General features: G+C 43.6%; 1 protein-coding gene across 1 annotated transcript in view; it reads right to left on the bottom strand.

Annotated features, from left to right (window-relative positions):
* Window positions 1-1,413: 1,413 nt before the first annotated feature.
* LOC126413269 (myrosinase 1-like) overlaps window positions 1,414-25,761 on the bottom strand; it is a 328,262-nt gene continuing 303,914 nt past the window's right edge. Inside the window, exons 17-18 of the mRNA XM_050083171.1 lie at window positions 2,423-2,570; window positions 1,414-1,553 (exon numbers count right to left, since the gene is read on the bottom strand). Coding sequence (XP_049939128.1) covers window positions 1,414-1,553; window positions 2,423-2,570 — 288 coding nt within the window. The remainder of the gene's footprint in view (window positions 1,554-2,422; window positions 2,571-25,761) is intronic.

The raw sequence follows: 25,761 nt of genomic DNA, 5'->3' as shown, positions 1-25,761 counted from the left end.
AACAGGATGTTTGACAGTAGTGTTCGGCGTATTTCCAGCACACGGGCAACACCACTCGTCGACCATCATTGCCGTTATAATCGGACCTTGTTCATTGTTATATCCGATAGAAATTGGGTATTTAATACGTAATCCAATTTTGACCGGCAACGGTTAATGTTTTTTTAAACGTCACGATGACCGTTTGGTTCTATAATGACATCACAGCGGATTTAACACGAAGGCACGCTTATCGACTGAAAGCTCGTTGTCGGTGTATGAGTGTTGCAGTATACTATGGGGGAATTGGTGTGGTACACATTCGTGTAACCCGCAAGATTGAACTACGATGCGTATTCGAAAAGTAAGGTACGTTTGATCATAAAAAAGATATTTTATTTAGAAAATAATTTTATTGTTGATTTCACTAGTGCGCTGTTTGCACATCACGTCCTTACTGTTGACCATTTCTCATATTCCATGAGCACGTGACTGAAGAGCGGCTAGTAATTGAGAACTGTAACAACGAACAACGCTAAAATACTGCATGATATTGTACTTTCTTTTCCACTAAAACTTAATGATAGTAGTCCGAAATTGTTTCGAAAGCGTCTTTAATATGTTTCATTTCTATGTTTCAAACAAAAGAAATTCCACTTTGGAATATCAGCAATACAAGGAAAAGGTAGATTGCTACTTACCATAAAGATGACTCGTTAAGCTGCAGACAAGCACAACGAAAAGACACTTGTGCATTAGGTTTTGGCCACAGCCTTCGTCAGAAAACGAAACACGTACCCATTCATTCACACGAGCAAGCACACACCTCACGCACACATGACTGCCATCACCTGCGGTCATGTGTGCTTGCTCTTGTGAATGAATGGGTACGTGTTTCGTTTTCTGACGAAGGCGGTGGCGGTAAGTTAATGTACAAGTGTCTCTTCGTTGTGCTTGTCTGCAACTTAAGAGTCATCTCTACCGTAAGTAACAATGTATCTTTACTTATATTGTTCATTTATATCGTTTTCTACATAATTATATTTATAGGCGGCATGGTTCTCGCCACATGTTACGTTCCATCTCACTATTATGTGATAGAACTTAACCGGTTTATCTTATGTAAGTCCACAGATCTGTCGGAGCTCTCGTCATAGTAAATCATAGTGGAGAAGACCATAACAGCAGACTAGGACGTTAAACTCTATTCTTCCTTCCTTTTTCTTTCGTACCAAAAGCTATAACAAAGTAGGATATTCGTTAATGACAGCTAAATGCAATATTCATTCACAACAAAAATCCGAAATTAGTAATTTAAGTTGTTACACGCTTTAATAGAATTGACATAGTATTCAAATGCTTCTGAAAAAAAGTTTTGAACTGATTTTACCCAAAAATTTGCACTGCAGCAAGCGGCCGTGTCTCGAAAACATGTTACAGGTAACGCCTGGAACTCACCTCACCAGTGCCGACAATAACGCCTGTGTCCTTGGCTTTCGATGGCGATATTCCAATGTCAGATGGAGACACGTAGCCAGTGCGAAAGTTGTTCACTCCGAAGAAGTCAGCGGAACCTGAAAAGTAATTGTTGTTGCTCACTCATGTGGACCTGGTGGACATGAGAAGAACGCAGCGAATGTCGTCGGCTTAACAGATCTACAGTGCAACTGGACACTCATATGCTTTGTTCCTTTGAATTGCTTCTATAGATTCAGAACCATAAAATGGGCGTTTAAAATACAGGACAGATTATTGATATCAAGACGGTATCAGTACAAAAATATACTGAAAAATGTCATGCAGTTTGCAGCGTAACAGTATCTTCTTACAGGTGACATTGACTCCTGATTATATTCTTAACATCGCTTCCCACAGAATGTTAATATGAAGACAGATTCAGTACAAAAAACTATTGAAAAATGTAAAGTTAAAGTGAAAAATTATCATGTTACAGGTGACATCGGCTCATAATTATTTTCTTAAACACTGTTTCGCATTGAAATTCTTGGCGCATGTCAAGGTACTGCTCGTAGGAGGCGAACTTTATTCTATGTATGGCGAAAGTACGTCAGGAAAACGACACAGGTTTAGCGTACGTAAGTACATATTTGCGGATGAAACAAATAACTGCCTCTTAGTATACCGTGGCTAGTTATTTTGCTCTGGGGTCTGCTTAATTCAGGAGAACATTACATCCAATAGACATGCCTGGGATGAAAGAAAGAAAGAAGATCAAGAAGAAGAAGATAACATTGAATGAAATAAGCCTCAATGAATCACATAAACTCTATCGCTGACCTTAGGAGTACAGGGCATACCATATGCCTAATCCCAATACGAGTAATTTTAACGCCGACAACATATTGTAAAACAAGTAACCTAAACATCTACGACTGCTATTTTGATACGGACAGCTGACAACAGTGTAACGACACATGTTTACCTCTGATGTAATCAATTTCTTCCTGTGTAAAAGTTGGCAACCGTGAACGGGGCCTCCCCTCTGCTGCGCTGTTGGCATCCACCCTCTGCCGAACCACTGCTGGGTAATCGCCTTCTTTGGTGAAGATGGGGTGTGCAAATATTCCAGCCTGGTCAATAAGAGAAACATATGGTTAAGCTTTCATTACATTAACTTCTGTTATATCTGCATTTGTTTTTTACTTACAGCCGAAAGTAATAAGTATGAACTGCATAGGAGCCGTTGCTACCACTGATTTGTTTTTCCAACTTTAGATCATGCATATATAAAATGTTGAAAGAATAATATGTCGCAACAAACTGAAGTGACAAATACATCAGCAAAAATTATTGCTCAACTTATAGTAGAAGGAAAATACTATAATTTATTACATTTACTAGCGTAAAGAACGTGTAAATATAAAAATTGAGATTTTCTTGTGGTAAGGCAACGCACAACAAGAGTTGTATACATCAAGATACTGACCACGAAACTTTTGTAGCAGCTTCAAATGGATTATGAGACAGTACAGCCAGCTTTTAGATGTGGAAGTAAACTGCGTGCTCCTGGGGATCAGTGTACAGAAATCCTGAATGTCAGTTACTGAAATTTTCCTCCATCCTCACAATGGAAGCGTCATAATTTCTCGAGAGATACTGAAAACTGTAGCAGCTCCTTCACTGTACACTGATCGTCGGGTAAGGATATGCACATATAGAGGTGGCGGTAGTATCGAGTACACAAGGTTTTAACACTCGTTCGATCTATACTTGCGTATTGCTCATCAGTGTGGGATCCGTACCAGATCGGGTTGACGGAGGAAATAGAGAAGATCCAAAGAAGAGCGGCACGTTTCGTCACAGGGTTATTTGGTAAGCGTGATAGCGTTACGGAGATGTTTAGCAAACTCAAGTGGCAGACTCTGCAAGAGAGGCGCTCTGCATCGCGGTGTAGCTTGCTGTCCAGGTTTCGAGAGGGTGGGTTTCTGGATGGGGTATCGAGTATATTGCTTCCCCCTACTTATACCTCCCGAGGAGATCACGAATGCAAAATTAGAGAGATTCGAGCGCGCACGGAGGCTTTCCGGCAGTCGTTCTTCCCGTGAACCATACGCGAGTGGAACAGGAAAGGGAGGTAATGACAGTGGCACGTAAAGTGCCCTCCGCCACACACCGTTGGGTGGCTTGCGGAGTATAAATGTAGATGTAGATGTAGATGAAAAGCGATGTATTCCGGCAGAGCTCTCATTTGTACTCGGGTAATTCATGTGAAAAGGTTTCCGACGTGATTGTTGCTGACGTTGGGCAATTAAGAGACTTTTAACGCGGGATGGTAACTACAGGTGAAGGCATGGGATATTTCTTTTCAGTGTACCAAGATCCACAGCGTCAATAGTGGGCCCAGAATACCAAATTTCAAGCAATACCTCTCACCAGGGACAAAGCAGTGGCTGACGGCCTTCATTAACGACTGAGAGGTGCGTCGTTTGCATAGAGTTGTCGGTGCTAACAAACAAGGAACACTGCTTGAAATAACCGCACAAATCAATGTGGGACGTACGACGAACGTATCCTTCAGGACGATGCGGCGAAATTTGGCGTTAATGGGCTATAGCAGCAGACCACCGACACGAATGCATTTATTAACAGCACGACATCGCCTGCCGTGCCTCTTCTGGCCTCGTGACCATATTGGTTGAACCTTACGCGCCTGGGGAACGGTGGGCTGGCCAGATGAGTCCCGATTTCAGTTGATGAGAACTGATGCAAGGGTTCGAGTGTGACACAGGCAACTCGGAGCCATGGACTCAAGTTGTCAACAAGTCGCTATACAATCTGGTGGTGGCTCCATAATGGTGTGGACTCTGTTTACATGGAACAGACTGAGTCCTCTGGTCCAACTGAACTGATGATTGATTGGAAATGGATGTGTTCGGCTACTTGGACACCATTTTCAGCCATTCATAGACTTCAAGTTCCCAAACAACGAGGGAAATTTTATGGATGACAGTGGGTCATGTCGCAGGGTCACAGTTGTTCGCTGTTGGCTTGGAGAACATTCTGGACAATGTGAGAGAATGATACAGCCACCCAGATCGCCCAAGAATCTCATCGACCATTAATGGGACATATAGGTTAGTTCGTGTATAAAATCCTGCACTGGCAACAGTTTTGAAATTATGAGCGGTAACAGAGCCAGCACGGCTCAGTAGTTCTACAGTGGACTTCTAGCGACCTGCTGAATCCACGCCACGTCCAGTTGTTGCACTACGCCGAGCAAAATGAGGTTCGACACAGCGTTAGGAGGGATCCCACGGCTTTTGCTGGCTCGGTGTAGCTCTGAAACAGACGGAAAGACTGAAATTTGTGAGAGTGAAATTAGAGAGGTTGTTTCGGTCCTAAGTTTATTGAAACGCACTTGATCGCTATCGGACGCTTACTGAGACGTACGAGTACTATCATGTTGCAGGATGTCTGCTGACTTTGATGCCAGTGACACACAAGGAAAATGACTCCTTTCATTGTAACCAAAAACATTGGAAAACACGACATAACGTCCTAAATGTAACGAGAACACTAACACACTTAAAATTTAAAAGTTTGTTTCTCATTTGCAGATACATTCTGTTTAATGGAGGAGTGCAAAACCAGACTTGAAGGGTTACATTACACATTTTCATTGGTCGGTAGTCATACTTTCCTATTCATCCCCGAAGCCTCTCCTCCTGATTTACCTGGTGACAAGAGGTTCAAACCTAGTGACACTCGAAACTTTAGCCCTTTATACGGTATTAACTTTTTCGATTGCGCTAAAGAGGAGGGCACCGATAGTTTTTCCTCATTGCGAATCTGTTTAGGATCCCAGGGAAAAAGAATCATCGCAACAACAGAACCACTGGAAGCTCAGACCATATTTAGGTATATCACAATGCAGGGGAAAGACAAAATACGCCGCTGTGTTGCAGATTAGTAAGAATAAAAGCTTCAGAAATTAGGAGTTTATATTAAGTGTTTATTTTATTTTGACCAAATCCTATAAGTCCATGTATTGCTCCAAGATGGAGTTTACTTGGTCTGAAAATGCAGCATGTTGTTCTCTGGATGCTAGCGATTAGATTCGAACTCCCTGGCGGTTGTCTGGGTGAGCGATAATCTATGATTTATGATCTGTGAAACAAACGTATTTTCCTCTAATGCCGCTGAAATGGAAATGCTCCGTGTTCAGAGGGCTCTTGACTTATTATATGATGGTTGGTGTTCTGGTTTTCCATTCTAAGACTGGCTTAATTCATCTTTCTTCGTTATTCCGTCGCGTGTAAGTCTCTTCATCTCTGCATACCTATGGCAGCTGCATGCATCTGAAGTTGCTTACGCTAGCCAGTTCCTCGTGTTACCCTACAGTTTTTAGCCCCACGCTTCCTTCAGTTACCGGATTCACTATTCCTCGATGCCTCGGGCTGTGTCCTTTCAACGATCCCTTTCTGTAACCAAGGGATTATTCAAATTTTTACATTCCCTCCTTATATCCCAGGATAATAGCCGGCATGAAGCACATTTTATAATAGAGTCAACCCTGGTTTTACCCGCGCGCATAACACTCATATGGCACACCGGCAATAAAAGTGACGCAAGTCGAAAAACGGCAATATTTTGTTTATGTCCATGAAAAATATATATGAAACGTCCCCAAGTGCACGAAAAAAGTCACATCTCTACCTCGCAATTTCTCCACTTAAGGGCAGTTGTGTCACTTCGTTGTAGGCTGCTGATTGGCCACGAAATGAACAGTGTCGCTTCAGCGTTCCTACTGGTGTGCGTGTGCATGGCTCATTCAAGAAGAGCCGCACATTCTGAGAACTGCGACACTACTCGTGTATAAGGTAAGTTGTATGTAATTTTTAACGAAAATTTCTTAATATTTGTAACAGCTGTAATCGTCAAAACAATGTGTGTTCATTCACATATGCATGCATGGCTAAAGGATATTTTAATGTAACATACAGACACTGTATAAAACTTAGCATGTAGGATGTATATACTTTACTGGTAAAACAACTGAACGTCTCTGCAATGCAGTGCATTGCTGCGTATAACAAAAAAAAAAAAAAAAAGAATATTTCTGCTATAAGGAAAGCTCATACTGAGTCCTTGTTCTCGGTGACATGTATTACTACAATACATCAGCCCAATTATGATTTCATGTTTTTGTAAATTGTATTCCTTAAATTGTACCTGATGGTGTTCCTTATTAAATTGCAAAAATTTTTATAAATGATAATTTTCCATTTTGTATCTTTTTAAGAAAACAATCTCAACTTTCTTTTCATTTTTTATTCTAACTTAATTACTAATTTTGTCTGATAGACGTTCGAATATACCATAAAACCGCAGTAAGTGAATATATGTATGGATTGGCACAAAGGTGCTCGTATTTTAGCCAATAAATAAATTGCAATAATATTAGAAGGAATATTTTTGTGAAAACATACAGTTTTTTAAATTGGAACAATGCGTATCGCAATTAACAAACTACGATTGGGATAAATTGGAATGTTTGTTACAGGATTCTAGTACGATTTGTTTACGAGATATCGTATTTTGAAAAGTTTCCACACCGACACCTGTTTGTGCCATTCAACCTGAGTAGTTGCTGAGTACAATGTTGTAATGTTTGCTTACAGTGTGCTTCTGCGTTCCTTGAGTGCACTGCGACTTGATAGTCCAAGCAGGAGGTCGTCGGCGGATAACGAGATTTACCAATGCAGAAAAAGCCTAAATCCTCACGGTGTATGCAGAATGTAGGAAGAATGCAGTTCGTCATTGTACGGTATATGCGGCGAGATATCGCAGTAGACGTTAACCATCTCCGCCATTATTTATCAGCCTCTTCAACCAGTTACGTGTAAGAGGTAGCCTGACAAGCGGACAAGTAGGTGACTTACCAGAAGGAAACAAGTGACGACAGAAGGGGGGAAAGTAATGTTCTTGCTGCTGTTGCAGATCATCCGCAAGTTACCTCCCTCGCAATCGCACGAAGAAGTGGAATGAGTCAGGCAAGGGACCTACGCCTTCCCCATCGACATAGGTTCCACCCCCATCACATCTCTCTCCATCCAGACATCCTCGGACATCTCCGCTGAAAGGCTAGCGCGTGTGCAGAAGTCGTTCCATACCAGACTGGAAGACTGTATTGCCACTTCCGGTGGTCGTTTTGAGCACAAGCTGTGATGGTCGATTGTCGCGTATTGGTCAGAATCCACCAAAAGAATCCACATACCCAGCTTATGAACTTTTGTTGTTCTTTAGTGTGTGCTACCAAATCTATTGTACAAGCGCCGGTGGGAACTTTTCGAAATACACTACTGGCCGTTAAAATTGCTACACCACGAAGATGACGTGCTACAGACGCGAAATTTAACCGACAGGAAGAAGATCCTGTGATATGCAAATGATTAGCTTTTCAGAGCATTTACTAAAGGTTGGCGCCGGTGACGACACCTACAACGTGCTGACATGAGGAAAGTTTCCAACCGATTTCTCATACACAAGCAGCAGTTGAGCGGCGTTACCTGGTGAAACGTTGTTGTGGTGCCTCGTGTAAGGAGGAGAAATGCGTACCATCACGTTTCCGAGCCGGCCGTTGTGCCCTAGCAGTTCTAGGCGCTTCAGTCAGGAACCGCGCGGCTGCTACGGTCGCAGGTTCAAATGCTGCCTCGGGCATGGATGTGTGTGATATCCTTAGGTTAGTTAGGTTTAAGCAGTTCTAAGTTCTAGGGGACTGATGACCTCAGATGTTAAGTCCCATAGTGCTCAGAGCCATTTGAACCATTTGAATGTTTTCGACTTTGACAAAGGTCGGATTGTAGCCTATCGCGATTGCGGTTTATCGTATCGCGACACTGCTGCTCGCGTTGGTCGAGATCCAATGACTGTTAACAGAATATGGAATCGATGGGTTTAGGAGGATAATACGGAACGCCGTGCTGGATCCCAACGGCCTCGTATCACTAGCAGTCGAGATGACAGGCATCTTATCCACATGGCTGTAACGGGTCGTGCAGCCACGTCTCGATCCCTGAGTCAACAGATGAGGACGTTTACAAGATAACAACCATCTGCACGAACAGTTCGACGACGTTTGCAGCAGCATGGACTATCAGCTCCAAGACCATTGCTGCGGTTACCCCTGACGCTGCATCACAGACAGGAGTGCCTACGACGGTGTACTCAACGACGAACCTGGGTGCACGAATGGCAAAACATTGTTTGGGATGAATCCAGGTTCTGTTTACAGCATCATGATGGTCGCATCCTTGTTTAGCGACATCGCGGTGAACGCACATTGGAAGCGTGTATTCGTCATCGCCATACTGGCGTATCACCCGGCGTGATGGTATGGGGTGCCATTGGTTACACGCTTCGGTCACCTCTTGTGCGCATTGAAGGCACTTTGAATAGTGGATGTTACATTTCAGATGTGATACGACCCGTGGCTCCACCATTCATTCGATCCCTGCGAAACCCTGCATTTCAGCGGGATAATGCACGACCGCATGTTGCAGGTCCTGTACGGGCCTTTCTGGATACAGAAAATGTTCGACTGCTGCCCTGGACTCTACATTCTCCAGTTCTCTCACCAACTGAAAACGTCTGGTCAATGGTGGCCGAGCAACTGGCTCGCCACAATACGCCAGTCACTACTCTTGATGAACTGTGGTATCGTGTTGAAGCTGCATGGGCACCTGTACACGCCATCCAAGCTCTGTTTGACTCAATGCCCAGGCGTATCATGACCGTTATTACGGCCAGACGTGGTTGTTCTGGGTACTGATTTCTCAGGATCTATGCAACCAAATTGCGTGAAAATGTAATCATATATCAGTTCTAGTATAATATATTTGTCCAATGAATACCCGCTTATCATCTGCATTTCTTCTTGGTGTAGCAATTGTAATGGCCAATAGCGTACGATCTCTCATAAATGACTCGCACTTGAATCCTGCAACAAACACCAATGACATCCTAATTAACCCTTCTTTAGGTCGTTAATGTCAATATTTAAAAAAGTGTATGTTTGCATAAAAAATACATTTTCTATTTTTACTCTCTCTTAATTGGCTAACAATACGAACCACTGAGTGTCAGTACAGGCTGTGAAAACCGCATATCAATAGCACTTTCCATTTCCGCAATATTTTTGTAGAAGTTCGAGGTGCTTCACCCGTATATAAATAATCTGGGGTGGAAAAGAGGCAGAAGGTTTACATTAAGGGTCAGAACAAAAACAAAAAAGTTTTGAGATAAACAAGAAGCGTGACAGAACTACAAGACCTAATTAATAACTACCTCTTCACATCTCTCACCCGACATGAACAAATATTAATATCCATATTACTGTTGTATAGAAATGACGGAATGTAATACCAGACATACTTGTCTGAAATTTAAAGGAAGCTTTTACTATTTCAATACATGTTTTATAGAATTCTATAGGCCCATTTTTCTCAAATATTGCGAGTCTGACTTGTCACTGCGCCTGACACTTTGCAATATGGTAGTAACTCCATCTTCATTTTAGCATTTCAGTTGCAAAAAATTCTGCGATCAGACTCATAATGAATTTCATTTCTGGTAAGACACGTTTTGGGCAATCTTCCAACTTCAAATGTAATGTCATTACGTTTCCTGTAAACCAGCTTCTGTTCGAATGCTGTTGGTACCCTGCGCTAAATGATAATTTCGTTAGCCACCCAGTTTTGCAACAAGCTTGTTAACTTATAAACTACCACTAAAGTATACTGGATATTGCTGCAACTGTAAAAAAGTGTGCCTAGCAACACATGATGTTTCGTGATCGCAGTCTGATTCTAGTGGCCGATTTTAGAATCACAGGAGTTCTACAAATTTAAGTGTTGCTTAATATATCAAAGCTACAGAGTTACTGAATTTTATGGTGAGTTAACTTCCGTATATTTTTAAAGCAATTTACATAGCTTATGGACGATTAATCCGCACATGATGAGTCGTTCACCATCTTGTAACTTGAAAGGTAAGGTGTTTTTACCAAGGAACATATGATATTTGCAAATGAACTTAGCTTCTTTAATGTCTTAACAATTTTTCCTGTCTCGAAAATGGAAACGTTTGTTGGTTGCCAATGGTTTCTACCTCAAACTGTTTTTGACTTGTAACTGGTTCTTTATAATATTTCTTCTTAATCTTATTTCCTTCACTGATTATGGCTACGCAGTAATGCTGCCATGTACCATACAGGCTATTAAATACCGTAGTGCTACGATTTTCTTGATTGCAACACTTGTGAATTTGAATAGAATATTCGTACCTAGGTATATGACCATGTTGTACCTCGGAACTATTTTCATATTTAGAAAAAACTTTCTTTTCAGGAGTAATACTCGTACCGGAAATAACAGAAAAAGACTGCAGCACACATGAAGTGACTGCTGTCGTTCCAAAATGAAATAATAAAATATATTAAGCTCCTGGGCAGATGCGGAAGTCTTGTAAGAAGCCTGTTTGTATGTTGGCAGCGCTATAGCAGGAGGTTCTGTGGCTGGACGGACTAGCAGTTAGCGAGTGGATAGAGAAGTGTATGGACATGATATTCTTAGCGGACAGGGAAGTGTATTGACATGATATTCTTAGTGGACACTCCGTGTTGGTAGGCCATGCATTGTAAAGTGAGATGAAATGTTGTGTTTATAAGAAAATGGAAAAGGGAAATGTATGATGATGGATGTTTGGTTGATAATGTTTGGGCAGTAGAAATATTGGCAACTATATAAATTTTGGAACTGGATGTCACATGAATAATGTAAAATTTTCTAAATACATTGTCTCCTCTTCAACAAAATCTTTCTTTCGCTAACCATATGCCTCCTAGTAGTTAGAGTCTATAGTAGTTTGAATTTTTTTATTTAGCAGGCTGTAGTTGTTACTTGCTGTATTTGCTGTAGTTCGTGCTGTGCAGATTTTCTGAGAGGTAGGTGATTTGTGAAAAGGAATGAGGTTTGCACTGTTGGGATTCGTGACTGAAATGAGTTTAAGCAATTAACAGAGTTGGAGGTAGTTTCATATTTCTCTAATTTCATATTTTTTGGATTTGTATTATTGTTAATATTTCTTGCAATTCAGGGCCATTCTTTTGTATTAATTATTGGAAGTCATGTTGTCAATGTATAGCAGTCAGATTGCGTTGGGCTTGTGTATTGTGGGTAATAAATGACTAGATTAAGGTTGCATTGTTTTTGCGAGGGAAAATTCTGTAGGTCAGCGTTTAATAAAAAGGTAGTTTCAGTCTGAAAAGTGTTCCATGATACAACAATCTCTGCTACTTACTTTCGCACTGAACTCACTAGTCTCATATACCAGTATGGAATTCGTATTCGTGGAACAAGAAGTTACTAATTTCAGAACGATTGAAAGTAGAACCTGACTGCACATTAATATGCGACTTTTGTTCCAAACTGTCATTTTGCGCTGCACTGGTGCAGACAGGACAGTAGCTGGTTGCCGCATTTCTTCAAATGATTTAATCCAGAACTGCAATATGACAGAACTGTCGCGAGGGTAAAATAATTTCGGCTTGTGCATTAGTAACCGTGTAATGTAGATGCATTAATTTGTTCTGAAAGCGGTGCTGATGTTCAAGACAATAAAAGCGGGTTAAAAGCTGTGAGGTATCTGGGAAAGTTAACCTTGCATTACTGAGCAACGGCTTCACCAGGTATCACGTCTAGCTTACCAAATTCCCAACCAGACTAACATTAATTATCATCTTTTAGCAGTCATCTTACGATAACCGGTGATATATATATAAAAAGACAATTTAAATAAAAAGAAATAAATCAGTTTATATTTGGACATTTATTTTAACATTGATCATTGTTCCATTAAAATTTCAACATATTAAAGCCATATTTGGGATTGTGAAAATGTGAGTTTGTAATCTTACGGAACACGTAAAATATGGAGCCAAGATTGGGAGACTGCATACAACACTGCAAACAAATAACACACGAAGATCGTTGAAACATATGCAAGAGGAAATTAACCACAACCAACCGATTCAATTTTCACCCAAAGAAGTTACGTTCGTAGTGCAGTCCTGTCCGTCATGAAATTACCACACACTAGTATACTAAATTCGTACTAACTCTCTGTGAAATCTTCCCGAAAAGTATAGATGAGGGCTACTTTGATGATTACACCACATGCTTCACGTGGTCAACTTGGTTTACACAAAGAGTGTAACTCCACAATAAATTTGATAATTAAAATAAATTACATCGAAACACAAATTACAAAAGAAAAACCTCGAACTGGTTACTATCGTCTTACTATTAACCTGATGGGTCAAACAATTGTATGAGCACGTGGTACTGGTCTCACAAAGTACACCCCACGTGGGATGAACATAAAGAAAAGTTGCTATATTGAAAAATATTGTCAGGACGAGACGTTATAATCTCTCGCACATTCGCATTTAAGATTGATGATCTTAGTTAGAGTTACGGATCATGCACACGTGGTTCCAGTTTACTCACAAAGTAGTGACAAAACAAATACTGGAAAATATTCTGAACTTCACACTCGAATTACACTGCGCTGCAATTTAAGATAACATTAGATACACTCCTGGAAATGGAAAAAAGAACACATTGACACCGGTGTGTCAGACCCACCATACTTGCTCCGGACACTGCGAGAGGGCTGTACAAGCAATGATCACACGCACGGCACAGCGGACACACCAGGAACCGCGGTGTTGGCCGTCGAATGGCGCTAGCTGCGCAGCATTTGTGCACCGCCGCCGTCAGTGTCAGCCAGTTTGCCGTGGCATACGGAGCTCCATCGCAGTCTTTAACACTGGTAGCATGCCGCGACACCGTGGACGTGAACCGTATGTGCAGTTGACGGACTTTGAGCGAGGACGTATAGTGGGCATGCGGGAGGCCGGGTGGACGTACCGCCGAATTGCTCAACACGTGGGGCGTGAGGTCTCCACAGTACATCGATGTTGTCGCCAGTGGTCGGCGGAAGGTGCACGTGCCCGTCGACCTGGGACCGGACCGCAGCGACGCACGGATGCACGTCAAGACCGTAGGATCCTACGCAGTGCCGTAGGGGACCGCACCGCCACTTCCCAGCAAATTAGGGACACTGTTGCTCCGGGGGTATCGGCGAGGACCATTCGCAACCGTCTCCATGAAGCTGGGCTAGGGTCCCGCACACCGTTAGGCCGTCTTCCGCTCACGCCCCAACATCGTGCAGCCCGCCTCCAGTGGTGTCGCGACAGGCGTGAATGGAGGGACGAATGGAGACGTGTCGTCTTCAGCGATGAGAGTCGCTTCTGCCTTGGTGCCAATGATGGTCGTATGCGTGTTTGGCGCCGTGCAGGTGAGCGCCACAATCAGGACTGCATACGACCGAGGCACACAGGGCCAACACCCGGCATCATGGTGTGGGGAGCGATCTCCTACACTGGCCGTACACCACTGGTGATCGTCGAGGGGACACTGAATAGTGCACGGTACATCCAAACCGTCATCGAACCCATCGTTCTACCATTCCTAGACCGGCAAGGGAACTTGCTGTTCCAACAGGACAATGCACGTCCGCATGTATCCCGTGCCACCCAACGTGCTCTAGAAGGTGTAAGTCAACTACCCTGGCCAGCAAGATCTCCGGATCTGTCCCCCATTGAGCATGTTTGGGACTGGATGAAGCGTCGTCTCACGCGGTCTGCACGTCCAGCACGAACGCTGGTCCAACTGAGGCGCCAGGTGGAAATGGCATGGCAAGCCGTTCCACAGGACTACATCCAGCATCTCTACGATCGTCTCCATGGGAGAATAGCAGCCTACATTGCTGCGAAAGGTGGATATACACTGTACTAGTGCCGACATTGTGCACGCTCTGTTGCCTCTGTCTATGTGCCTGTGGTTCTGTCAGTGTGATCATGTGATGTATCTGACCCCAGGAATGTGTCAATAAAGTTTCCCCTTCCTGGGACAATGAATTCACGGTGTTCTTATTTCCATTTCCAGGAGTGTATTTTAGAGCTAAACCTGAAATAAAGATGATTAAATTTTCAGTTAGGCTGAACTTAAGGAATCCATTCTCCTACGTACTTAGCAGAGACGCGCTTAGCCGGAGATCTTACGACTTCAGACGCTCGCTGTGGACAGACTGCCGTGGGCCCCTGCCGAGGGTGCTTCCAGATAGAAAACGGAAGTGCCCAGAGAGGCAGCTTCCTATACCAACATGACAAGGGACGGACTGGCCCATACTAAGAATAGAAACCACTTTGCTTTTAGAAAGCGTAGCTACCTGTTCCGACGTTGGTCCTACTGTTCTCTAGCAGACAGGCTTGTCTGCTACCATCAAGCATGGAACTAGAAATACGTTTGCTCATGCATCCTTTCACACAGAAGGGAAGGGGGATGACAGTATCTTATCATATACAGTATATAAAATGTTGTGTCTAGGCAAGACAGCCTAGACACAATGAGAGGAAGCCGAAAGGCACGCGCTTAAACTCACGCAGGCTGGCGTGAGGTCTTAAACAGGATACGTAATGAATGCTATAAAGAAAAGTACGTAGCTTCTGGAATACTTAACTTTAATCCATAATTGGTGAACATTGGTCTTGTTGATACAGTATTATCATCTCAATATAACTTGGTGATGGCGCCTTGCTAGGTCGTAGCAATTGACTTAGCTGAAGGCTATGCTAACTATCGTCTCGGCAAATGAGAGCGTATTTGTCAGTGTGGCGTCGCTAGCAAAGTCGGCTGTACAACTGGGACGAGTGCTAGTAAGTCTATCTAGACCTGCCGTGTGGTGGCGCTCGGTCTGCTATCACTGACAGTGGGGACACGCGGGTCCGGCGTATACTAATGGATCGCGGCTGATTTAAAGGCTACCACCTCGCAAGTGTGGTCTGGCGGTGACACCACATAAAAGAAAGCGGATGTAGGTTCCATACGAGACTGTGTGACATGAATTACATATAAACTGTGTTTTAAAATGTAGTAGTGTGACAGATCGTTGTTGATTATGTGTAAAAGTAGCACGTCCCACTGCTCAATCTCCTCCCAGATAGTGGGAAACACCACAGTAAATTTAGAAGTGGAATGTATGCCGTAAATGACCACAGTTTTAAAAAATTAACATGAAAGGAATCCAACAGAGACCCCGGCGCCTTCGGCATCCCGGCCAGTCGTGCCTCGCACGGCCCGCCGAGTTGCCGCCCACGCTGAGGCTACTCACGTTGAACTGCAGCTCCCTGTCTGCGGCGGCCCGGTGCTCGCTGTCGTTCACCGCCGGCTCGGCAAACTGTATGTCCAGCACGATCCCCACACTGCCTGCAAGTATTTAAATTTTATTGCGTCATTGATTAATGTAATCCACTGAAGTATGAAAGTTTTTTCGAAGATTATCGTTGCGCATTCTTTTAAAACTGAAGTACTTTGGTGTCCAAAATTATAGCAACAAACGGACATTTTGCAAGGTTGCGTTTATTTTGCCACAAAACATCATTAACAAGTTTTAGAAGAGTAGAAATAATGTAAAGAATAAAGAATGTAAACAACTGCAACATGCATAACGGTAGACAAAAACGTTGTTCGTTTTTTCTCAACTTAATAATTTGCACACACCGACAACTGGTTAATGTAATCAGTATGGAGTGTGAAAACCTCAGCAATACAGCCCTGACAACGACGGGGAATGCTGTGTATGATGTCATCAATCTTACATCGAGGCAGTAAGGCCCATTCTTCCTGCAGAGCTGTTTGCAAGTCTTGAAGAGTTGTTGGTGGATGATGAGGCGATGCATCCCGTCTCCCCAGTGCATCCCAGACGTGCTCTATGGGATTCAAATCGGGAGAGCGAGCAGGCCGCGCCGTGCGCACAGTATCTTCCGTTTCCAAGAAAACATCAACCACCCGTGCTCTACGAGGTCGAGCATTATCTTCCATCAATACGAAGTCTGGGCCCACAGCTCCTCGCAATAGCCGCACGTGAGGTCTCAAGAACTCGTTACTATATACCTGCCGATCGACTCACAGAAGTTCATGAAGAGATGTTCGAATGGTCAACATAATCCCTGTCAACATCATAAGCGATCCTCCTCGATATTGGTCTCTTTCCACAATGTCTGGCTCCCGAAATCGTCTTCCACGTCCCCTCCAGGTGCGAATCTGCTGTGAACCACTCTACATATCAAATTGGGACTCATCTGTGAAAAGAACGTTGACCCATTGTTCCACCGTCTGCGTGGCATGTTCACGACTCCACTCTAGATGTTCCCTTCTGTGAAGGCGTGTCAGAGCCACACATACAGCAGATCTCCGACAATAAAGGCCACTCTGCCGAAACCTTCTGTACACCGTTTGCCTCGACACAGCACGTCAAGAGGACGCTGCGAGGCCAGACGCCAGTTGCCGTGCAGCACTAAGTCGGCACCGTCGTGCCCTTACAGCCAAATAACAGTCCTCTCTTTCTGACGCATCGCGTGGTCAACCCTGCCCTGGCCTTCGGGAAATAGTGTCGGTCCCTATAAACTGTCGCCTCATCCGAGAAACAACACGACGATTCACATTAAGCCATTGGGCGACATCAATCTGCGACTGTCCTGCTTCCATTCTTCCTATGGAACTCCACTGGAGAGAGTCTTCTCTGTGCCGTACTGCACCGTCTGTGACTGTGCACACAGCGATTGTTTCTGTGGGACTACACGGCGAACACTAACCCGTTTCATAGGTGCCCTGACGTTGGCGTCGTTGACCGTTGGTCGGACTGCCATCTTGCGTGTAGAACACAAATAGTACGGACGTCTGTTGAGATTTTGTATGATTAAATCGTGAATTAGACATAGGATGGGGAAATAGCAGTTTGTTCTTTGATTTTGAAGACCAGTGTCAACTGATGAGCCACAACATTATGACGACTTTCTTGATGACGTGTGCATCCGTCTATGGAACGACATATACAGCAACGTTTCTGTTTGACAAAGATTCAACGAGTCCTTGCACTGTTTCCGCAAATAAAGATCAAATAATTTCATTTCTAATGGGCCCACAGCTCGCAAGTGGTCGAAGAACGACATACTTCAAGTATACGTTTTTTGCTGCGCTATCTACTTACTCGTAGTGATACAAGTTGCCGCAGTGGTAACACCGGTTCCCGTCAGATCACCGAAGTTAAGCGCTGTCGGTCTGGGCTAACATTTGGATGTGTGACTATCCGGTCTGCCGAGCGCTGTTGGCAAGTGGGGTGCACTCAGCCCTTGTGAGGCAAACTGAGGAGCTACTTGATGGAGAAGTAGCGGCTCCGGTCTCGTAAAGTGACATACGGACGGGAGAGCGGTATGCTGGCTACATCCCCCTTCATATCCGCGTCCTCTGACGCCTGTGTGTTGAGGATGACACGGTGGTCGGTCGGTACCGTTGGGCTTTCCGAGGCCTGTTCGGACAGAGTTTAGTTTTAGTTTTAATGATAAAAGTTCCACGATGAGCTCGTTTCGGCGTTCTGCTGATGTGTACCTGTGAAGGACTCTGAGGTTCTTATTCTATTGAGGTTATAACAACTATTTAAATAAATAATCTTTATTAATTAAAAAAAAAATTACGAGTGGTCTGGCGCGACCAATAACAACCACAATCAATGATTATAGTGATAAGAAAACCGATTATATGATCAACACCTATAAAATACAAAGCTACACGCTCTTCATAATGTAAAGCCCTACACATCCGCACTGCTCGGCGGTCGCAGAGCGACTGGCGCTGAGAGCGGAAGTGCCGCTGGACCCCTGCAGCTGGCATTATCAGCAGTTATCAGCGCCGTTGCGCAAACGGAAGTGAATTCTTCTGGAACACGGGTCTAGTAATACTAGGACCCGTGTTGTGTTGCAGCGGCCAGAAACTAAGTCCAAATTCAAGGTCAAGCGCAATAACTCACCTAAGGCATCTATCACGGATATAGGCTAATACTGTTCCTTACTTCTATATTGGTCTAGGTTTACATGTAGCACCTTACGGTTACGTCTTAGCTGGTATGGTCCATATGGCATATTGGAGCCTAAATGTCATTTTATTATGATTTGATTACGTTATTTATATGTTTACCTTTTATTTGCGTGATCTTGTAATGTTACTTTTGACAGCTTTCTGATACCTGCGACTCCAGCGATGCTATATGTTTACAACGGAATTTCTATTCGGTAGAAAGTCAGTGATTACCTTTAGTTATTCAGACATACTATTTCTGTTGTGTTTAGATGCAGGTAAACAGAAGAAGGAAGTTCCAATTACGTCGCAAAATGCCGGTATGTGCCATCTTCCTACCCCAAAATGTAAGGTTCACCGCATTTTTGCCCGCATGGTTCACCGCGTTGATGCCACCCCGTCATGTCGCTCTGATGTCCCCCTGCTCAGTTTCGACCGTTAGGAATATCTATTCACTTCTGTGGTCGTACCCCAAACAGTATCTGGTGTTTTGATTGTGTGGAGACGTAGTCGTTTCATCAAAAATGCAAGCTTGCGTCATTTACGAGTGACTAATCGATCCGATCGTCATTTGATGTTGAAAGGCATCACGATCCATTCGTATGTGGATCCGCTGAAGCAATATTTCCTTTTTATACGTGTATTATGGTTGCGCTGCTTCCAGTTATTCTTTCCTGTGTTTTTCACTGGCTTCTAACCGCCAACTCTCCGACATCCGGGGCACACAGTATCAACAACGGCCTAGTTCCCGAACAACACACGGCTACATGACTGCGTTGACTGCTGGGGCAGCATCTCATGCCCTAAATTCCTCCCGTGGATAATTATTGATTGCTCACATTTTCCCTTCTTTAAAAAGTATTCTGACTACAGCAACCGAAGATAGCAGTCATGTATGTATGAGTTTTGCGTGCGTGATTGTATGAATGTATGTGTGTGTGTGTGTGTGTGTGTGTGTGTGTGTGTGAGTGCGTGTGTGTGTGCTTTGCTCCTCTTCTGAAGAAGGATTTGACCGAAAACTTATGTGAACTCTCTTTTCGTCGAGCCTGCCTGCTGCCTGACTGCTGAGTTGCAGTCTAGTCACTTCACAGCATAGTAATTCCATGAAGTCACATTATTATTATACGCTATAGAGTCAAAGAAACTGGTTGACCTGCGTAATATCGTGTAGGGGCAACCGCGAGCATGGAGAAGTGCCGCAAGACGACGTGCCATGGACTCAGTGCTGGAGGGAACTGACGACATGAATTCTGCAAGGCTGTCCACAAATCCATAAGAGTACGATGGGGTGGAGATCTCTTTTGAACAGCACATTCCAAGGCGTCCCAGATGTGCTCGATAACGTTCATGTCTGGGGAATTTGGTGGCCAGCGGAAGTGTTGAAACTCAGAAGAGTGTTCCTGGAGTCACTCTGTAGCAATTATGGACGTGTGGGGTGCCGCATTGACCTGCTGGAATTGCCCAAGTCCGTAGGAATGCACAATGGACATGAATGGATGCAGGTGGTCAGAGAGAATGATTACCTATGTGTCACCTGTCAGAATCGTATCTAGACGTATCTGGGGTCCCATATCACTCCACCTGCACACGCTCCACACCGTATTAGAGCCTCCACCAGCTCGATCAATCCCCTGCTGACATGCAAGTCCGTGGATTCATGAGATTGTCTCCATACCCGTACACGCCCATTCGCTTGTTACAATTAAAACGAGACTCAGCCGACCAGGCAACACGTTCCCAAGCATCAACAGTCATATGTCGGTGTTGACGGGCCCAGGCGAGACGTAAAACTTTGTGTCGTGTGGTCATGAAGGATACACGAGTGGGCCTTCGGCTCCGAAAGCCCATATCGATGATGTTATGTTGATGGTCCAGCACTGAAACCTGAGCAGTATGCGGAAGGGTTGCACTTTTGTCACGTTGAAAGATTCCCTTCAGTCGTCGTCGGTCCCGTTCTTGAACGTTCTTTTTCCGGCCGCAGCGATGTCGGTGATTTGATGTTTTACCAGATTCCTAATATTTACGGTACACTCGTGAAATGGTCGTACGGGAAAATCCCCACTTCATCGCTGCCTGCGAGAGCAGTTGCCGATCTAACAACTGCGCCAGAGACTTCTTGTCTTATGTAGGAGTTGCCGACCGCAGCGCCGTATTCTGCCTGTTTACATATCTCTGTATTTGAATACGCATGCCTATACCGGAGTCTTTGGCGGTTCAGTGTGCATAATCCGCTGTACTTCGAAAGGAACAGTGACGTACTTAATTATAGTACCATAAGAAAAACTGACGCAGCACAAACAGGGGTTCACATTGCTGCAACCAAAAGTTCTGATTACTTATCCAGTGATATAAAATGTCTGACAGACAGCAAAGCAAAATTTGAATCTAAACTGTAAACTTTTCTGTTTTCAACTCCTCCCTCCTCCTATTTAACAGATCAGTATCTTCTGCTGCAATGTGTATATGGTGATGGGCAGTAATTACTAATATCTGTTTGACCTCACCTAAAAAACAAAACAAAAAAACTAATAAATTATCAATATGGACGCATATTTACAACAGGAAATTGATTTTAATATAAAACGACGCGCTGCACATCATTAGTATTTATCGTGCAAATCATACGTGGAATTTGAAAACTAACAAACTAACTAAGTAACTGTTGGTATATCACAATGCATGTTATAGAGTTAGATACTTTGAAAACCTCCAAATGAAATTCGTGAGTAAAATGAAGCAGATGATCAAAGTAAAGGCACATTCCAATTGTGATATATTTGGCTATTCCTGAAAACTGACAAAGTTAATGGCAAGAAATTTTCCGGGAAAGGAAGCAAATGGCCTGCTATCGGAAATGTTACACAGGTTAGGTTAACATTACAAAATGACTTACATACCGTACATGTTAAAACAAAATATCCATTTTACAGGCTCTAAGTGTTTGAGTCTATCCCCTTAATCGCATTTACGATCTTGCACAATGCTCGAACATGTTTAAAAAATTATATCATTTTTATCCTATAAATTACTATTATTGGTAACACACTCAAAGTCAGAAGATATGTAAGTTACAGTGAAACTAATGCACTACCAGTCTAATAAAACAAGTATTCTAGATTCAGTTCTGCTTCTTTGACGTTTCCGTAATCATTCACTTTGTTGACAAGCAGAAGATATGATAGCGTACATTTCTTCTTTCCTCATTGCACACGTTTATGGGCTAGCAAAGAACGGGTATGTAAGTTTTTTGCAAACTTGAACGTTAAAAATGTTGTGCATACGAGCTGCAAGCTAAAAATGTAATGATAGCAGTACCAGTAAGCAAACAAGCACTGGTTTCGGAATTCCAGCTTCATTTACTATAGATACAGACTTAATAAAAGTGGATGTAAATGGAGTACGGAACCATACCTTTCATGTCATTCCTTCTCTTCCTGGTTATTTGAAATACATCAGCAAATAACAAGTTACCTTAAATAGGCCAAATGTGCGGTATTACTAGAACAAATATGCCTTTAAGAACAGATAAACGTTCGAAATTACCTTCCTAACGGAGTGTTATTCATGCAAGCAATGTAATGTTTGGTGTTTAAAACATTTGTCGTGTGCTGCTAATGTTTCGGTCGTTTAAGATGGAGGCAGTCCCCGCCTACTCTGGCTTCAAAACGATGTACAGCCTAAGTAACAGCCCCATATCCCTTCTTTTTTTACTTCCGTGTTTTTACGTAAATTAGAAGCGTTCTAAATGCCAAAGAAAATAAAAATAATGTTTTTTATTGTTTTGTATTTATTTTGTGACTACTGCAATAAACGGTATATAGCATAAGCAGGCAGGGATTTTGGAATCGGATGTAAGGAACACACGCGAGTCTGCAAAAGCAACCAATCCACGATCTAGGTGCATTTATAAAGCCAAAGAACATAAAACTGAAAGTACCTTAAAAATCCTATAAGAAGTACACAAAGGACATACAATGAACATTTTGGACGAAATGGAAATTTACACTCATACAGAAAAATACGCGGAGGACATCGTCAAAGAAGAAACAGATTTTAAACATAAAAATGACTCGAAAACTTTGCTGACATTGAGAGGGTTCCATGCGCTCTTTTGCATGTCGCCTCTCATTTTCATCAGCTTCATCAATGTTTTATGTTATTGCACGGCGGTAACAGGACAAATAAGGTTATTGTAATGAGAGTATTTGTACTCAGAGCTCAAAATACTTTTCACTTGATTCCTATGCATGTTGTTTTACTTCCCTGTGTGGCCTGTGCGAGGCGAGCATCGGAGGATGCGGCACACTGCATTTCCGGTTGGGGGCTGCACTTCCCCGAATTCTGAGGGGTTCGTACAATGGGCTTAAGCACCTGGCGGAACGACTGATGTCGGTCGAGTTTCGTCTATTGTGTGCAGGGCGAAACGACCTGCGAGCCGTCTGTCGCCGCAGTTTATGTGTTTACCATTCTGGCGCGTCCGGAACGAAGACTCCTGGACTCCTGGCACCGACTGACTGCATTGTCCTCTTGATTCTGAGAAGACTTGCGGACTGTGCCCTGCTGGGTGCGACTGTCTGGCGCCAGATGGTCGGTGGTCTAGGCAGATTGTTTTAGTAGCCAGTCAAACGGCAAGTTCAGTGCCCTCACCTGAGTAGCAGAGGCATGATTGGTCAAGAGGCTAGTGGACGTCATTAAGCCCTGCTCGAAATTGGAAGGAATGGACGCTATTGGCGCGAATGATGTCTGAGACAGTGTGGGGGAATTTTGGAATCAGCACTGAATGCTGATTCGCGATGGTAGGGAGTTAAGCAATGTTGGCTTCGCTCTTGCGTTGCGCGGGCTCAGGCATTTGGGGATCTGATCTTCATCGGAGTCGGACGCTCTTGCGACTTAGTCGCACTTTTTCGGCAGAACTTAGAATTATCGGACAGCCTTCGAGGCCAGGGGTTGAAACAGAGTTGCTGCACAACAGAAGTCGGCGCCTACATCATGAGAACGCTGCCTACCGACGATCTGCTACAGATTTCTGGATCGGTAGAGTATTTTGCGACTCTGGCATTGTAGGACCTATCAATTTTATACTGAAGTCCTCAACAGCACGCGTGCTCGCTTTGTTGCAAGTCCACCTTGACTGTTTCTCCATGTGATCCCATTTGAGCTCTCACTACTAACCGCGATGCTGAAATATAGTCAGAGTAATATTTGATTCATTAGGGCCTCCAGTCATTATCGTCAATCCATTTCATCACAGAGAGTAGAAGCCCCTTGTTCTCGAGCCAACTCTTATTCTCATAATAGTTCAGTATACCCTATCCTTTAACCTACTGTTTGTGTCGACAATCATGTGGCTTTATGTTCTGATGTATAATAAATCTCATTGTAATATTTAATCCACATCGTTTCGTAGATATATGCAGAATCTCATTTCCTCTTGTTTATTAAAGTTCTCCTTTTTTTTCTCTGAGTAGATTCCGATTTTTATTAAATTATTGTGAGTGTGCTCTCCTTATTTTACCAACTAGCAGGGTCCACCAACATTTCCTTTCGTTACCGGTCGAGTGCATGAGTCATTCTCATGCAAAATTTGTCAGAATAAAACAGGCACAAACTCTTCAACGCCCCAGTACCTCGCAACGTTACAAAAGAATCACAGAACAATAGAATACTAATCGTGTACGTAAAAACTACAAAAATACTATTTGTGAAAAATTAACGGAATCACGAACTTTCCGCGAAATAGAAATTCCATTGTAAACATATAGCATCGCTGGAGCCGAAGTTGTTAAAAATAGCTTTACAAGATCACGCAAATAAAAAGTAAACATATTAATAGCGTAATCATATCATAATAAAAAGACAGCGGACATTTACACTCAAATATGTCATATGGACCACGTCATATCAGATAAGACGTAAGCAGTAGGTGCCATATGCAGACAAAGATTACCATAGATGTAAGAAATAATACACACATCAAAAAATGTTTTCCATCATCTCGGTTCCAAGAGTTGGAATAGAGGTCAACATAAACATCATTTCCGCCCTTTTTGTTGCTCATAAAAACCACACATTGCATGTTCTACAACCATACAGCGAGACCTTCAGAGGTGGAGTTCCAAATTGCTGTACACACCGGTACCTCTAATACCGTGTAGCACATCCTCTTGCATTGATGCATGCCTGTATTCGTCGTGGCATACTATACACAAGTTCATCAAGGTACTGTTGGTCCAGATTGTCCCCCTCGCAAGTATGTTCGATAGGGTTCATGTCTGAAGAACATGCTGGCCACTCTAGTCGAGTGATGTCGTTATCCTGAAGGAAGCCATTCACAAGATGAGCACGTTGGAGGCGCGAATTGTCGTCCATGAAGACGAATGCCTCACCAATATGCTGCCGATATGGTTGCACTATCGGTGGGAGGATGGCATTCACGTGTCGTACAGCCATGAAGGTGCCTTCCATGACCATCGGCGGCGTACGTCGGTCCCACATAATGTCACTCCAAAACATCAGGGAACCTCCACTTTGCTGCACTCGCTGGACAATGCGTCTAAGACGTTCAGCCTGGCCGGGTTGCCTCCAAACACGTCTCCGACGATTGTCTGGTTGAAGGCATATGCGACACTCATCGGTGAAGAGAATGTGATATCAATCCTGAGCGGTGCATTCTGCATGTTCTTGGGCCCATCTGTACCGCGCTGCATAGTGTCGTGGTTGCAAAGATGGACCCCGCCATAGACGTCGGGAATGAAGTTGTGCATCATGCAGCCTATTGCGCACAGGTTGAGTCGTAACACGACGTCCTGTGGCTGCACGAAAATAATTTTTAAACATGGTGGCGTTGCTGTCAGGGTTCCTCCGAGCCGTAATCCGTAGGTAGTGGTTATCCACTGCAGTAGCAGCCCTTGGGCGGCCTGAGAGAGGCATTACATCGACAGTTCCTGTCTCTCTGCATTTCCTCCATGGCCGTACAACATCGCTTTGTTTCACCCCGGGACGCATGGACACTTCCTTGTTGAGAGCCCTTCCTGGCATAAAGTAACAATGCGCACGTGATCAAACCGCGGTATTGGCCGTCTTAAGGCATGGCTGAACTCCAGACAACACGAGCCGTGTACCTGCTTCCTGGTGGAATGACTGGAACTGATCGGCTGTCGGACCCCCTCCGTCTAATAGGCGCTGCTCATGCGTTGTTGTTTACATCTTTGGGCGGATTTAGTGACACCTCTGAACATTAAAAGGGACTGTGTCTGTGATACAATACCCATAGTCAACGTCTATC

This window comes from Schistocerca serialis, chromosome 7 (genome assembly GCF_023864345.2).
Source record: "Schistocerca serialis cubense isolate TAMUIC-IGC-003099 chromosome 7, iqSchSeri2.2, whole genome shotgun sequence".
NCBI lineage: Eukaryota > Metazoa > Arthropoda > Insecta > Orthoptera > Acrididae > Schistocerca > Schistocerca serialis.
Note: the sequence above shows the minus strand (reverse complement) of the source record. Positions and strands in the feature narration are given on the sequence as shown.